The 15,648-nt window shown below is 36.1% G+C and overlaps 1 protein-coding gene across 2 annotated transcripts in view; it reads left to right on the top strand.

Annotated features, from left to right (window-relative positions):
- Nucleotides 1-15,648, top strand: part of CEP192 (centrosomal protein 192) — a 62,770-nt gene that overhangs the window by 37,065 nt on the left and 10,057 nt on the right. For both annotated transcript variants that reach the window (XM_051772561.1, XM_051772571.1), the window contains exons 32-40: nt 1,220-1,329; nt 4,127-4,256; nt 4,831-5,003; nt 5,338-5,461; nt 8,560-8,665; nt 10,042-10,246; nt 11,781-11,860; nt 12,733-12,828; nt 14,371-14,490. In XM_051772561.1, coding sequence (XP_051628521.1) covers nt 1,220-1,329; nt 4,127-4,256; nt 4,831-5,003; nt 5,338-5,461; nt 8,560-8,665; nt 10,042-10,246; nt 11,781-11,860; nt 12,733-12,828; nt 14,371-14,490 — 1,144 coding nt within the window. The remainder of the gene's footprint in view (nt 1-1,219; nt 1,330-4,126; nt 4,257-4,830; nt 5,004-5,337; nt 5,462-8,559; nt 8,666-10,041; nt 10,247-11,780; nt 11,861-12,732; nt 12,829-14,370; nt 14,491-15,648) is intronic.

The following is a 15,648-nucleotide window of genomic DNA, read 5'->3' as shown; positions in this document are numbered from 1 at the left end:
GCATTTCTGACCTTAATAGGAAACTGGTTTATTTCAGATATCTTAGAATATGCTTGTTCCTAATTTTTGTATAAACTCTTTTGTGTAAGGCAATTCTCACTATCCTGGACTCTTATGTATGAGGCAGTGTTCACTATCATGGAATTCTCCAAAGGCGGAAGTATTTAGGGAAAAGTTTTGATCTATAGATCAACAGAAAACCCATTTAGAAGCCCAATGCAACTACATAGGTAGTGTTGGAAACGTTTTCTGTTTAGATTCTGGATGTTGGTATGTGAGCGAAATGATTTGTTGTTGATTTTATTAGTCAGCAGGCATGGTGTTTTGTTCTTGAAAACAGTGGTCTAGCTGGTTGTTTATTGGTGGGAGGTTCTCTGAAATCTGCCTAATTATTTAAAAGAGATGTGTATTTCTTGTGATGACAGAGTACTCTAAGGCAGTTAAACCCCATTCTGTAATTGTGCTCTAGAATAAGAACATGATTTGGGACTTAGGGACAGGAATGTGAAATGCGTACTCTGCCTATTCTGCCAACTCGTGCCTCAAGTTTTTCACTCCAGTATTATATATAGTCAGCAGCCTGGTAAGTAGCTTAGAACTGAGAGTTAGCAGTGCTGAGATATTCTTTCCCCTTCCATGGCTCTGACCCTATCTGAGTGCCAGGTTTCCTCTTGCTGACCTGCAGCTTCCCATTTTTCCCAGGACTATTTATATCCTTGTGCCTCCCAGTCTTTTCTATCCTTTTGGCAGTCATGCTCCTTGGCTCTGTGTTCCTGCTGTTGGCTGGCACCTGCTGCCACTCTGACATTGACTAGTGAATTTTTCCTCTTAAAAGGCTTTCACTTGTAACCAAAATAGCATTCTCTGCTTCCTGTGGTGATTGAAGCATCACTCAAATGCCTAATGTACTTAGCAGAAATCTAGGGAGGTATGACTGACAGCAGAGAACAAGTATCATGGAAAGACAAACACGTGGTAACCATTATTTCAGTGTTTTCCTTTACTCTGCAGCAATAGAGTAGGTATTTCTTTAACCATTTTAAGATTGTGAAAAGACTTCAGTTTCAAACGAATGCTCGCAGATTTGAGTTTGGTGTAGTCAAGAAATGATTGAGTGAAAATTATGCTGGATTCTTACCAATCTTATCAATCTTTTCAAACTGTTGTTTCTAGTACTTTTTGTAATTTAATGACTCCTGTTTCTTTCTGTCTTTAACAGAGCTGTGAGGTATAAACCTGAGATAGAAAAACACATAATTCCAGAAAACAGCTTATTAAGAAACATTGTATTTGATGAAGAATTTAAAGGGGAGCAGCTTGTGACAGAAGGTAAGCCTATAACTTCTTAAAAGAAAAATGTGATATTTGTTTTTGGGTGGGAAATGTGCTTTTGGCTTGAGTCCTAGTTACTTTTTTGCTATTTTTCTTTATAAACGTAGAAATAAAATTCTCAGTTTGGACAGATATATTGGGCAGAGTTTCATTGTGTTTTCTCTCCCTGTCCAGCTGAAGTTTTAAGCCAGTGTTAGAGTCTAGGCATCCTTGTTTATCTCTTATTGCCTTACTGTGAGAGTTTTGCTAATGGTAGCTTAATTTTTTTGTCCTTTCTGTAGAAAACAAGACCCTCTTCTTGAATCTTAGTGGAGTTTTTTGTCTCTTTTTGAGGGCATACTTTCCTGACTTTGTGAAATACAGCTCTCTTATGTATTCTTTCTTTACTCAGTCAATTAATTTGAGGTGAAGACCATTGTTATAAAAAAAGCCAGGAAACAGACTTGTACAACACTGCAAATATGCCTTCAAGGAGAAGTGCTGGAAGATTAACTCTTAGTATTTATTTTAGTTATATGTATATATATATATAATCTTAGTTATTATTTTAACAATAATACAAATTTCAAGCCCTTCCTTATCTTCTTGTCACCCAGTGATGTCTGGTGTGAATAGTACAATCTTATTTTACACAGGTTATTTTTCACTGACTTTTCAGTGGGAATATCTACAGAATTGTTTTTTACTACATATTCTTATAAGTCTAATATTTTGCAGGAACTAATAGTAGTACCTGGAATTAAGAAATAGGATTTTTTTCTCTTCTGTAAGGTGCTATCTTTTAGTTGAAAAGTAAGTTATTTTTTTCAAATCTAAATGCTTCTTTTTCTTTTTGCCCCTTTTAAATGAAAGATTGTTAAAGAGATGATGCTGATAAAAGCTCGAAGAATAGGATGTCTTGGCTCTAAGGGTTGCATTAACGTGAGGTTGGATCCCTAGTTTTGGTAGTGCCTTTTCTTTTTTGTGCTTTAATCCACAGAGGTATTTGAAAAAAAAATTAAGAAATTGCACACTAGCGTTAGTGTTTGAAATAGTGTGGTGTCAGATTTTCACTAGTCTGCTTGCTTGATCCATCAGTGTGGTGTGGTCTAGGGCCAGCAACTGGAGGATCCTTGTTGTACCTGTATGTTCCCAGTCCTGAGTCTTCATCCTGAGCAGCAGAGAGGGAAGCAGGATGAGGCCGTTGGTGCTGTTTATGTTTGCCGAGTGTCTCTGTCTGTGTTGGTCTCTGTTGACTGGCTCTGGCTCTTGAGTTGCTTACTGGGAATATGTGCTCAGCTTTGCTACTGGTTGGACCTGTGGCAGGTCTGCGAGGCTGCCAGACTCAGTTACTCCCTAACACTAATGTGGGTTGCTGCACTAATCAGACATCCTTTGCATTCCGATCTAATATGTTTCTAGTTATTAAAGTATGCTTCAATGACTAACTGAACAGAGGCAGTGGTTGTTGCTATTTAACATCTCAACAACTTTTTATTCTAAAGCAGAACTTTTTGTTCTAAACCTGAAAGGTTTCGTGACATCAGTAGTTAGGTTGTCAAAATTAATTTAGTTTCCAAAGCGTGTTAACATCTTGTCTGCATATGGACGTATCGTTAAAGAGGAGGGAAAGAATGCTTATCAAGTAGTGTTTGCCAGATCCTCTTGCCCATTTCTAGGTGTCATATGATGTACTTTGCTATTTTATAACGCTTAAACGTTTGTATAAAATCGGTTTTGTGTGTCGTGATTGTGAGGGTGGCACCATCGTGCTGTTTGTATGCTGTGATTTGGGTCTGACACTTTGGGTCTGGAATTGTGTGCAGTGTGACCTTGGCATTTTAGCTTAATGATACCATAAACTAGCCATTTTGATATTTTGAGTTGATGAAAATGAGATAGACTCTAAGTGTTAAATATTTTAATGGGTTATTTGAAATTTGGGATTTCTTGAACTCAAGGAAATTCCATTGGAGGGTGGGAAAGGGAATAAAAGACACTTTAGAGTAGAAATAATGGTCATCCTAAAGAAAGAATATACTTTCAGTCTGAATTTTCATGTATATGATAGAATAAATAAATTATTTCTTCCAAAAAAACACATTCTGCTAGACACCGTTTTGCAAGACAGCTTTGTTAACAAGTTTCTGGATGCATTTAAATTCTAACTAAAAACACTAGTCTACAAGAGATGTTCATCTGTCTTATCTGTAGCTCAGTTGTAGTAGCTGTATACAATATTAATTGTCCCTGGTATCTACTAAGTAGCAAAGGAAATACCAGTTGAGACAAATGTATCCTTTGAGAAATGGTCACTTCATTCTACTTGTTCAGCATTAAATGACTCAAAGCAAAGGAGAAAACTTGACTATTAAACATTTTAATGAAACTTTTGGTTATTTTTACATCATGCTCTTATGTTCCTGACCTTTTGGTGTTAGATTGAATAGACTGAATAATTCTCTAAAACTGAATCTCTTTCTGTGAAGCCTTAGGAATGTAATGGTCTTATTGTGAGGGTAAAAGATAAAACCTAACTTTAATAATTAGTATATACCATTTGTGTACAGGTGGAAAAGATCTATCTTATAATAAAAAAGTTAAAATTCGTGCGTATTTGGATTTAAGTATTAAATTTGATGTTAATATTGAATTATGCCTGATAACTGATCTTGCAGGAAGTAATTTTTGAATGATCTTGGATATCCTAGCTGACAGATTATTAACTAGGTCTTTGTCCTAAATCTCTGTTGTGTAATTTCTGGGTATTATAGATTTGTTCTTATTAGATTTGCTCTATTACTCTCATTTTTAGTATGTGATATCCCACGGGAGACAAATGATATCTGTCTTTTCTATGCAAATATGCAAAAGGTTATCCTTTCTGTGGTTGGATATTCCACTTATGATCAGCACTCTCCTGGACGTCATTTGGAATTGGACAGGTAGCTACAGTTACTAACTATATGTATGTAACTTCTTCTGGCTTAAACACTGGTTAAACACTGGATCTGGTTGCCCAGACAGGCTGAAAAGTTTTCATCTGTGAAGTAATTAAAAAACTGACTGATCAATGTTCTGCTGTAGCTGACTCTCCTTTGGGCAGCAATGTCAGGATTAGGTGATCTCCAGAGGTTCCTCCTGACCTCCAGCATGTGTTGCACAGCACTCTGTGAAACACAACTTGCATTGACTTATTCCCTGTGGTACTTGTTTCCTCTATACCTGTTTTATTCAAATTATTTTACATTATTATCTCCTGAAGATAACTGTTTATTTTAATACCTTTCATTCTAAATGGGGCCTTCCACTTCCAAACATTCTGTGAAAAAGCTGTGTCATTATATAAGTGCTGAATTATTTTTTACTTAATAATGGAGAATTGAATTACATTGAAGGCCCATGTAAAGAACATTGTCTTTTATAAATAATAAAAATTTTAAGAAATACTAGGAGTAGGCTATTATAATTACTCATAAGTTATTTTTATTACCGTTTTTAATACAATCTTATTTTCAGGTTTGAGAACGTTGTCAGACATACCAATGCAACTCTGGATGTTCTTCCTGTTAAGGGACCTCAGGGTCCTTCAGTATCTGTAAAAACTAATGATCTGGTTCGGAATAAATCAGACACTCAACAGATTTGGGCTGTTAAACCTGACTGTTTGACTTTGACGTGTCCTTCTATTGGTAAGTATTTTTTAAAGAATAGAATAGAATTGGCCACTGTGGTATTCAGATAACTGTACTGCATACTGTGTTTGGAAACATGACTTGGCTAGTAATCTTCTGCAGTAGTTCATATCTAAACAGTAAACTTGGTTTGAACATAGTTTTGGTTCAATTGTCAGAGGTTGTGTGCTCCGTGTGTGTGTACATATGGTATGCACTGCATACCTATGAAGATTTTTAAAGCATTGCAAAGGTAAAATTAGGGCAGAAAATATTTTAATTGGTGCATCTCTCTCTATTGGGCATTTTTCTGAATTTTTGTACTACCTTTTTTTTTTTTTTTGTATTACAGGTGGAACAGCGGATACTAGACAGGTGCAAGTTGTCAACAATTCCAACAGAATGTTGACATTTGAGCTTTCCTGGCCAGCTCACTGCCTTACTATAACCCCACAACGTGGAGTTGTTGAACCAGAGTAAGTTTCTTTCTATAAGTTCCTTTACGTGTGAAAGTGTGAGGAGGTTTTGGAGGAATTTATTTTTAATTAGTTTAGGAATGTAGTTAATTTAGGAGTTTACTTTAGTTTGCTTAGACTATGCCCTGAAACTAAGTATTTTAGTGCAAGGTTAATCTTTTTATCAACCAGCACACAAATCTAGCTTTTATATTTTAGGACCTTACCCTTTTATGGTTCTGTATATAGAGAGTGTTCTTCTGTCACCCACGTGGATGCCAGGAATTTTCTATGCCTGAAAGTGCTATTATTATTATTATTGCATAACTTTTCAGGAGCTGGGTGTTCATTGAAGCTGAAGATTTTAAGATCTCCTTTTGCAATAGTTTTTTGTTTAAAAGTTACCTGGGTGTTTAAAAACAAGAAAGACTTCCTCCCTTCCCGCAACAAACAACCCCCAAAATAGCAGTTCTTATAAAATGCTGATATTCCTCAGAACTTGACTGTGGGATATTTTATTTTTTTTTTTTTGTATTTTGACAAAACTGGGTTTTGCCATTCAACCTTTGGCTTCTCAATGAAATAATGAAAGGTATGAAAATAATGACAAGCCAGTGTCTGCTTGCCCATGTCTTAATTAGCAGTATTTTGGCACAGTAATCATAATATCAGTGCATATGTGTATGAGACTTTTCACAGATGCCAGCAAAGACTTTCACAATTAACACTTGAAAGTTCTGCCCACCTCTCCCTTCTAAATTTATGGTGATTTTTAAGGTCAGTTCAGAAAAAGTTTTAAGACTCTGTTATTAGACTCGTCTTCCAAAAAAAAAAAAAAGTCTCCCACAGTAACAATAGGTTTTACTTTCAGAGTTGTATTTAAGTAGTTGCTTTAAATTTGAGGACATTTGCCCAAACATACTTCTCTTCAGTCCTGCATCACTGATAGTATTTAAACACTTAATTTCATATTCAGATAGATGTAAATTGCTGGGAAACTTTCATCATTAGTGAGAAAAAAATAAATAGGGCTCCGTGGAAGGGCTAGGGTATCTACCTCGTTGCAGATTCAATCAGTGCCAAGAACAAACGGTCTTAAAGATGTAACAATGAACAACTACCCAGTAGCTGTGAAAGTAAGGATGTTTTGAGTGTCTCATACCCTACATTCAGGACTATCTGTGGAATGATTTCTTAAAAAGAGGGTATTAAAGGGCCTTCTGCAAGCAGTTTTCTTGCAATGCAGAATTTTAAAATGTGTTCTCTTCATTGGAAAAGAGTGGGCTGAATTCTCACATGTTGGGTCCAAGTAACTAGTTTGGATCAAGAACAGAGGTCCACAAGTAGGAAACAGATCCGTGGGAACAGCTGACTTAAGCACAGCAAGCTGCATTTGCCCAGTTTTCTGTTTTTCATGACCATGTCCCTGCAGTGCCAAGAGCAGTCATCCAGCCAGGATCTTTTATACAATGCACTGCAATGGCTGGAGCCAATGGAATTCTTGAACTGAGTTAGACCATGAAAGGAGAAGGTCTGATTTCTCAGTGAGGGTGAAAGAAGGTCCTAGGGATCAAGGACTGACTGTCATGCTAGAGCAAACAGATCACACTCTGTTTCATCTTGACTAAACCCCTTAACTTCTGTGGAATGAGCTAAAGGAAATCTCTAACCTGCCTGAATGTGGAATATCAAAAACCTGGGTCCCTACTGAATTTGGTACCATTCCAAGGGATTTCTTGTGGAAATGAGCTGAAGCTAACCTCTGATAATGTTGCTGTGCCTCAGTGTTGAGAGTATTGGTAAGTGCTGGGAAAGGAATTGCACTTTTGGAGTGGGAACTGTTGGAATCTCCAAAGGCTGCAAGAGCCACCTTTGGAAAATGTTTCTTCCCTAGGCTCCTTTCCTTTCCATAGCAATAAAAGTTCTCAAAGGTTATGTCTTTAGGTTGACATGTCTCTTCTGAGAGAGATGTGGTTTGTGACCCCATGCAAGTTGGATTTCTGTGAGAAGTTTGCAGTAAATGTCCAAGACAAGCTGGTTAGGAGCAAAGGCAGTGGAATGGTTTCTGGTAACAGGTACTGTGTGTACTTAAGAGAGCATATTCTCATGAACACAGTTGTACATGAGAGAGAACCGTAAGTGTGACTGAAAAGATTCTGAAAACTGCTAAAATTCAAAAAGAGTCTCAGAATTCTTTAAGGAAATACCAGTATCCAGATTTGATATTTAAGACCGTTAACATCTGTTAGTTGAAGTTTGTAGAGATGGTCATATTGTGACGATGATTTTGGAACTCATCTTGTTCCTACGCTAAATTTTTCAAATGTGAAGTGCTGTGCTAATGGCATATTAAGCTAATTCTTCAGGTGTAGCTTGAGTGTTTTTGTGCACATACAACTAATGACCTTTACTTCAATGATTTTGTACTTATTTTTCAAATACTTCAGTACTTAACTTTCTCCCCTTTATTTAAATGAATCTAGCACAGAGTATGGAACACTATATACCAAAATTTGTTCTCACTGGTTAAATGACTGCCTGACTTCATTACTACTGCTACTTGATTTTTGACTCTTCTATGTCTTCTACTCTAGATAACTACAGAAAGCATTGATAAAACTGAAACGCTTTTTTTTCCAGGATCAGTTCTGTAAGGGAGGAAGGAAAGCAATCTGCTTCTCTAAAACTAGAATTAGTTAAAAAAATTCTTGAAATGCAATTTGTGCAGTATACTTTGTTTGAACACCAACATTCCCTTGTTGACTAGTATTGAAGTTTTTTTTCCTGAAACATATAATTACATATCTACTTTATGTGGTCTGTCTGGTTGTATATGTTTAACAATAGATAAGATTTATTTTTTTCCCCTTTGACCCTTATAAAACCATCAATGACAGATTTATTAAATGTGTTAGCATTAAATTTCTGGCTACTAAAGCTCAGTAATATATTGGATATCTGAATACCTTAAATTTAACTATCTCTAGAGCATCTTCACTTATCTGCTATCCTAGAAGTGCATCCTTTTTTGATGTGTAGTGAGATCTGTTGTAGACACTCATTCTAACATGAGGAACATGAGGATCATGCTAGCTGGCTTTGGTTTTTTTCTTCATTAGGAGCAGTGCACTAATTCTGGTGAGTCCTAATCCTACACTTGCCACAAAGCCTTCATTAGTTCCTTGGAGTGGCCTAATCTATATCCATAGTGTTAATGGACTAAAGGTACGTGGTTTACTTGAGACTTGACATTGCAACTGTTTATTTTACTTTGCCAGATAAGGTCTAATAATGTTGCTAAAACCTTTTGGGTATGAGTCAACTTCCATTTTTCATTCCAATTTGTAAAGTTCTCTTTAAAAAAAAAAAAAAAAGAATAGAAGTAGAGATGCTGTTTTGCAAAATGAGATTCTTAGTTCATTCATCTCTGAAGAAAAACTTTGTGAATGCTTCAGCTGAATTGCCAACAGAATTTCATCTCTACACCCACCACTGCCTTAGGCATCATTTTCTAAAATGCTAAGTGTATGTATGTACACATGCACATAAAAGTAGTCTATGTCGTGTTTTAAAATAAAAGAAGACAAAAGAGGTTATTGGACAAGTCACCATAGCTTCTTTGGACCTCCCATAAGGTAAACTTAAACTTCTGGACAACAAGTCTGTGATAAAGAAGGTCTAGAACAGGTTCTTGCTCCTCATGGATTTTAATCCAAGACCTTTCCTTGATTGAATTAAGATATGTAAATAAAATTTAAGAAAGCCAACAGTTTCTTCTTTCATCAGTATAAAAGCAGAAGGACTCCTTGGTTATGTCTCCCAAAGAAAGAGACCTCTTTTTTTATTTTTACAACCAGTATGTATTTGGGGTTAATTGTAACAATGCATAGAGAGAGAAATAAGACACTGGAAGGTTAAAACACTGTATCTGCTTTCCTTCTTCATGAAGGGAAGTGAGCAGTTGGAAGCTACCTTAAAAAAACCAAACAAACAGGGAAGTTGTTGAGAATGAAATGATGATTACGCACATATTTAACTACGTTATGCTCTACAATATGAGAAAAGGATTGAAGAAATCTAATAGGACAAGTGTAGAGAATGCAGCAAAACCAATCAAATTATAAGAGATCTGGTAGTTGATAACGCTTTTGCCATTTATTTGCTACCTATCCGAATCGGCAAAAAGTATGCTAAGGTTTTACTAGCATTAACTGAAACTTTTTAAAGTGCTAATTATGTAGCAGAAATGAATATAAAGCTCATTCTGAATGAGGCAACCCTGTTTCCATTCTCTGCAAGCAGAGAATGTTGTAGGAGTTGTCAGTTAAACTAGTTAAAATTATTATTCCCGTTGAATTAAAATGTGTAGATAGCAAGTTTTCAATAAGTGTTCCTTTTCTTTTGAGTTAAACTTGTCTTAGAATCTTTTAGCTTTTGAGACTGGAGAAGGCCTGATTTAACATAGGAGACCTTTCTTCTGTTGGAATGTAAAGCTGAGCATGAGCTCTTGCAGCTCAAGTAAATAGAGATAAATGTTTTCACTTGTTAATATATCAATATTCACTGTTTAAAACTTTGTTTTTCTCCAAATTGTGCAAAAGTTTGTTAAAGTGCATATTCAAGAGGCAACCACACACAGAGTGTCTGGAGCAGACTTTCCATGTAGAAGATGTGATATATTTACTCCACAGTCAGAAAATCCTACTGTTCATGTGGAAAAGCCTCTCTCCAGGCTCCCTCTAACAAAAATGGAGATAAAGAACAGAAACATTGTTTTTCCTAAAACAAGACCTGGCCATAGCTCAGGTAATAGTGCTTACTTACTAAATACAACATCTGTAATATCATGTGTTCAGAGATTTTTTTTACTGTACTACATGTTTGGAAACTTGAGTGCCTTGACTTTAATTTTGTTCTTTTAGTCTGATAAGTGTGAATGTTTAGTTCCCCCCTTCTGTCTTCAGTTTCAAATGTTGGGTTTTTTCGTTGTTTTTTTTTCTTATTTGTTTTTTCTTCTTATACAGTAGTCACACCTTTTTCCCACAGAAAAATTTGCATACAGACAGGTAAGCTGCCAGTTTTTTAAGTGATGAGTGCAGCTCTACTGTGCCTGGGCAAAGAGAGCGTTCTAAGGTTACTGCGTCTAGTTGAAGCTCTTTTGGCTCAATGCACTTCTGGAGTAGATCCATTCTCATCTGTGTTGATGTCCCTAAGATGTGAGGTAAATCTTTCTGTGTTTAGCAGAGAAATAAATGTTCTTCCTTAAAACAGGGGGATTATCAGCTCTGAGGCTGTTTGTCCTTGTCTTGGTACATAGTGATCGAGGAGCACACTGTTGGTGATGGAGTCTGAAATGCTCGGTCTGTACTTTTAATTCCAGTAATGCCTAAAATTCTCAAAGTAACTCTATGAAACTGTCATTCTGTTATCTAGATACCAGATTTTTTTGTAGCACTTACTTTTCTAGATAAGGAGGGATTTCTTAATGACTCATTGACATTACATTTCATCCAACAGACTTAAGATCTTTCAAAGCTTAATTTATCAATTATATCTGGAGGTTTTTTGCTAAAATTATGGAATAGGGTTGTAATATAATACTTCTTTCCTTTTTTAATAAATGTCCTATATAATGTATATATGCAGCTAAACTTCTGAAAGTGCTGCTCTAGACTGAGATGATCTTGTCCTGTTAATTCTTGCTTAGTAACAAATCCATACTAGGATGAGAATGGATTTTTTGGTGCAATTTTATTTGGTCCCAAACTGGAATACTGAGTTTTTTGTTTCTGAATGATCAAATAATATGTTGGTGGGGGGTGTTGGGTATCTTTTAGCTGTTTTTAGTGTGTGGTGTGGTGGTTTTGGTTTCTTTTTGTATACTGGTGTGTGAAGGTATCTGCCAAAAACATGAATGCAATCAAGTGAGACTGTTGGAGGTGACTTAGATCTCTCTGCTATTTGTCATGTTCTGGGTTTATAAGAGCCTCACTTCTAACTATCAGCAACACAATGACATACCATTCTTTGATATGCTTCAGGTTCTTTTAGAGGACTATGTATTATTGTTGGAGGGTTATCGAGGGTGAGATTGAGGCTTCACCGTGTTTCTTGTAAGCGTCATCAATAAGATTCTTCCCTAGAAAACTTCCAAATTTCTTCTGTATAAGCTTTCAGGAATTTTAAGACAGCATGCTTTGTTTGAGTCTGCTCTTGGGGTTGTTACCATGAAAACTGTTTCCATTAAACTTGTTTGTCTAGAAACATAGTTCCTGCTTAAACTCTTTCTCCTAGAGATACTTGAACAAAGAGATTTAGTATACTAATCTGTTACTTTCAGAGCGCTACCTGGAAATGGAGAATAAAGGGGATGAAAATGTGAAGTGGAATTTGTCATCTTTTGCACCACCTTATGTTAAAGTGAGTGAATGCTTGCATTGGGAGTTTTATGCAAATCTCTGGGGGTTTTTTAACTCCTCTCTTCTTGCTTCCTCTCAAGAAAGCGTATATATTCGAGCATGACCTCAATTACAAAATTTTTTTCTCTTGGCAAATTGTTTTCCTCCTTTTTCATCTCAATGTGGTTCCTTGACTGTGAATCACTCAGTGGTCTGTGAGGCAGTTTCTAATTCATTTAGTGGCTTACAGAGTTTGCTTGTGCTCATACAGTATCACCATCCAGATTGCATTAAGTAAGCAAGCACACATGAAAGACAGGTGTCTCTTTTTGGATCCGGAATGCTAGACTTGCCTTGTTTTGAGACTTGTGCTGCTGAAAGTGTGCTGTATGTTGTATCTCTGCAGGTAATTTGAATTACATCAAGGATATTTTAATTACAGTGCTGTTGCCTGTGCAATTACTGTAGCTGTACTGTTGATATTTGTAAAAGCTTCCCTACTTTTTTGGTAGTCTGAAATACTGTGATGATAATTTTGATTTTATGCTAGAATTGTTGTGGTCCATTCTCATGAAATGATGAAAAATGGTTACATAGCACTCTTAGCATTACCCCATAAGATGGAGTATGTCATGTTACAGGCACTGCACCACCTCTGAACTGCATCAGTAGTCATGGTGACTGCACAGATGTAGTAGTTTCAGTCTTTATTAATTTGCTTTTAGGGAGTCAATATTACTTGTTTACTTGAAAGCAGCTTGGTTGGGTGTATTTTCCTCAGCCCTTTGCAAGGGTGTGTGGGGGTGTATTGTGTTTTTTTGGGTTTTTGGTTTGGTTTGGTTTTTTTGTTTTTTTTCTTCGCCTTCTGAATCTGACTCATACCTTTATTTGCAGGATGTGGATGGAAGTGGTAGTGTTTTTAGGGTTACTTACTCTGCTTTCAACTGTTCCCGTGTTTCTGGTACTCTTGAAGCTCATGGACAAGAGAAGGTAAACTGACATGTATAAATATTTCGGGCATAGTAGTGTATCTCAACTGTAAAATAGAATCTTAAATGAGAAATAAATTTTATCTGATAATGATTAAATGTTGCACTTTCAGTATTGGATTCTGGAGTCTGTATCAGGTAGTCAGTATCTGCTTATCTCAGCTGTTATAATGTCAGCTGAGTTGATTCTAAGAATTCATGCAATCAAAGTAGTTTGATTTCAACTTGATGGTGGGTTTGTGTTACTGTTGGGGGTTTTTTAAGGCCAAATTATTTTAGAACAGAAAATTGTTTTAAATGTTTTGTAAAAGTCCAGCAGAAAATCTCAAATAATGTTGGGTTCTTATGAAAGTGACGTGAGAACTGGTTTTCCTTCCTTAGAAACATTCCTGTCATACTTTTTTAAGAACAGTTGTCTGTTCCTAAAGTTGGATTTCATTTGACTTACAGTTTTATCTCCTGGCCAGTAGAGGGTTTCATAACCACAATTATAAAGCACATCCAAGGACATACTGAATATGGGTTTGTAAGGGGCTTCCCTTTCTCACCTTCTCCTGTGTAGTTTTATCTCTTCCTTTTCATAAGCACCTATCTTGTAATTGTCATGGATTGTTATGACATTATTTCTATGAAGATGCAATTCATAATCTATTTACAAGAGTGAAAAACTTACTCCTGTCCAGTTTCATAGTAATTCCATAGTATTATGGAATATACTATGTTTGCAATGTATTATTGCAAACCATTATTTGAATTTAAACAGTTGTGCTTACCTTAGCAATCCTAGTTCAGGCCTATTTGAATAATGTTTACCTTATTGGCATGTCAGGCTCTTGGCTGGAGCTGATAAGGTACAGTGCTACCATGATGTGCTGTTTTTTGCAGTGGATATGATATATGGCTAATTAGATATAGTTGTAGTGATCTCTTCTAATCTGCTGCTCTCCTTCTCTTTCTTCCCTCAACCTCAACTTTAAAAACAATGCAAGTTTATTCTTGAATTAACCTGGTACAGCACGTTATGGAGACAAACCCTTGTTACACAGGTGACCTTCAAGAATGATCAAATTCATAGTTTGCAAGATAGTTTAAATGTCAGGCCTTCTAGTGAATTGTAGCACAATGTACTTACAGACTTGGCACCGGAGGAGTAGATTTGTTCACAGCTTAGTTGACAGATGAAGGAAGGTGTCGCTGTTTTTCAGCTGCACGTATTTCCCCTCCTGGTCCCCTTTTCCTCAATTTTACTAATAGAAGTAATTGTGCAAGCACTTGCTGACTTTGCTTAAAGCAGATTAGCTGAACTCAAATTTTGTTTGAAATTGCTTGTGCAACCTGTTTCATCCAATGTTTTCTCTTGTAGGCAAAGGAGGACTAGTTTGTTTAGTTGTATTGTTTTCTGCAAGATCACCTGCGTGTGGCATGTATGTTCTATAGTGTGTAAATTTTCTGCTGGCTGAACCATAACTTTTTGCAGGTAAAATTGTAAAGATGTCAGGGTATTTTAATAATCTTCTGCAAAATTTTTCTCTTTCTTTTGTAGGTTGCTGTAATCTTTTTACCTAGAGATAAAGGGGATTACTCCCAGTTCTGGGACCTTGAGTGTCACCCAGTTGAAAAGCCTAGTTGGAAACATAAATTAAAATTTCAGCTTTCTGGGACAGTGAGTATATAAAATGCTATAAATGCTGTCTTGAGCAGAAATTTTTGATAACATCTTGATTTTACTATACAGTACTCTTATGCTCTGGTATATTCTGAAAAAACCCAACCCTGCTAATATTTTTTTGGGCTAAATTGTATTGTTTTTCTTATGTTACAAAAATACATTCTCTCTCTTGCTTATGTGATATGCTTATGGCATTATCTTTTGCCATGTAAGATGTAGAACTTTATTTTTCTCAGAGTAAGTAGAGAGAAAACTTGCCTTTGGGAGGAGTTGTTTCTGTAGGCAAAGATTTTTTTGTATAAGACACTAAGTGGTTTGGTTTTATCTTTGTAAATAAATAGCAAAGTAACTACCCTTTGCTATAATATGTAAATGCAATTTTGGAATTTTCTAATATCCAAATTGGAGGTATCCACATGTCTCTAAATGAACCTGTTTCAGTATTTTATCAGAGTAACAGTGTGGGTGGGGGTGTGATGCTGAGATTTGTGTATGGAAGCAATTGGGTTTGAGCTCTTCTTTGCTGCCCTGTTGTTCCTCAGCTCAAACTTTATTGTAAGGCTTGGAAGAAGAGTGTTAGGATTTAGAAGTGGTTTTCTGTGTTCTCTCTCTTTACCTTGCTTTTAATCCCTACCTCACCATCCATACAAGAAAAATTTACATAGGACAGAGAGGATTTACCATAAGGAAGAATTAGTTCTAATGATTAGTTAAATAAGCTGAATGTGAAGAGCTTTGTACATTCAGTATTGCATGATTGCTATATGTGCTTTACTGTCCTTTCCAGAGGGTTTGACTTGAGTTTTCTCAGAAGCCCAGACAAAGATTTGGGATCTTTCTGTAGAGAATCAAGGCTGCTGCAGTAGTAGGAACCTTACTCACCCTTCTTGCTGGGGTGCCTTACATTTTATTTTGTAGGATCCTTGTTCTTTCCAAATTAATTTTGTTGAAAAGGGTGCTTGTAAAACAAGATAGTTAAATAACTTCTGACTTTTGGCATAAAAGTCCTGTATAGTGTGTGGTTTGGGAGGCTTTTTTACTCAGCTTTCATCAAATTCTTTGAATATAATTTCCCTGAAAGTGAGGAAAACATCTAAGTCGTTTGTCTGTTTAAAGCTAGTTGAAATAGAGAAAAGATTAATTCTTCAACAG

Source organism: Manacus candei, unplaced genomic scaffold (assembly GCF_025592945.1).
Source record: "Manacus candei isolate 608988 ecotype Guabito, Panama unplaced genomic scaffold, ASM2559294v1 h1tg000008l, whole genome shotgun sequence".
In the NCBI taxonomy this organism is placed as follows: domain Eukaryota; kingdom Metazoa; phylum Chordata; class Aves; order Passeriformes; family Pipridae; genus Manacus; species Manacus candei.
Note: the sequence above shows the minus strand (reverse complement) of the source record. Positions and strands in the feature narration are given on the sequence as shown.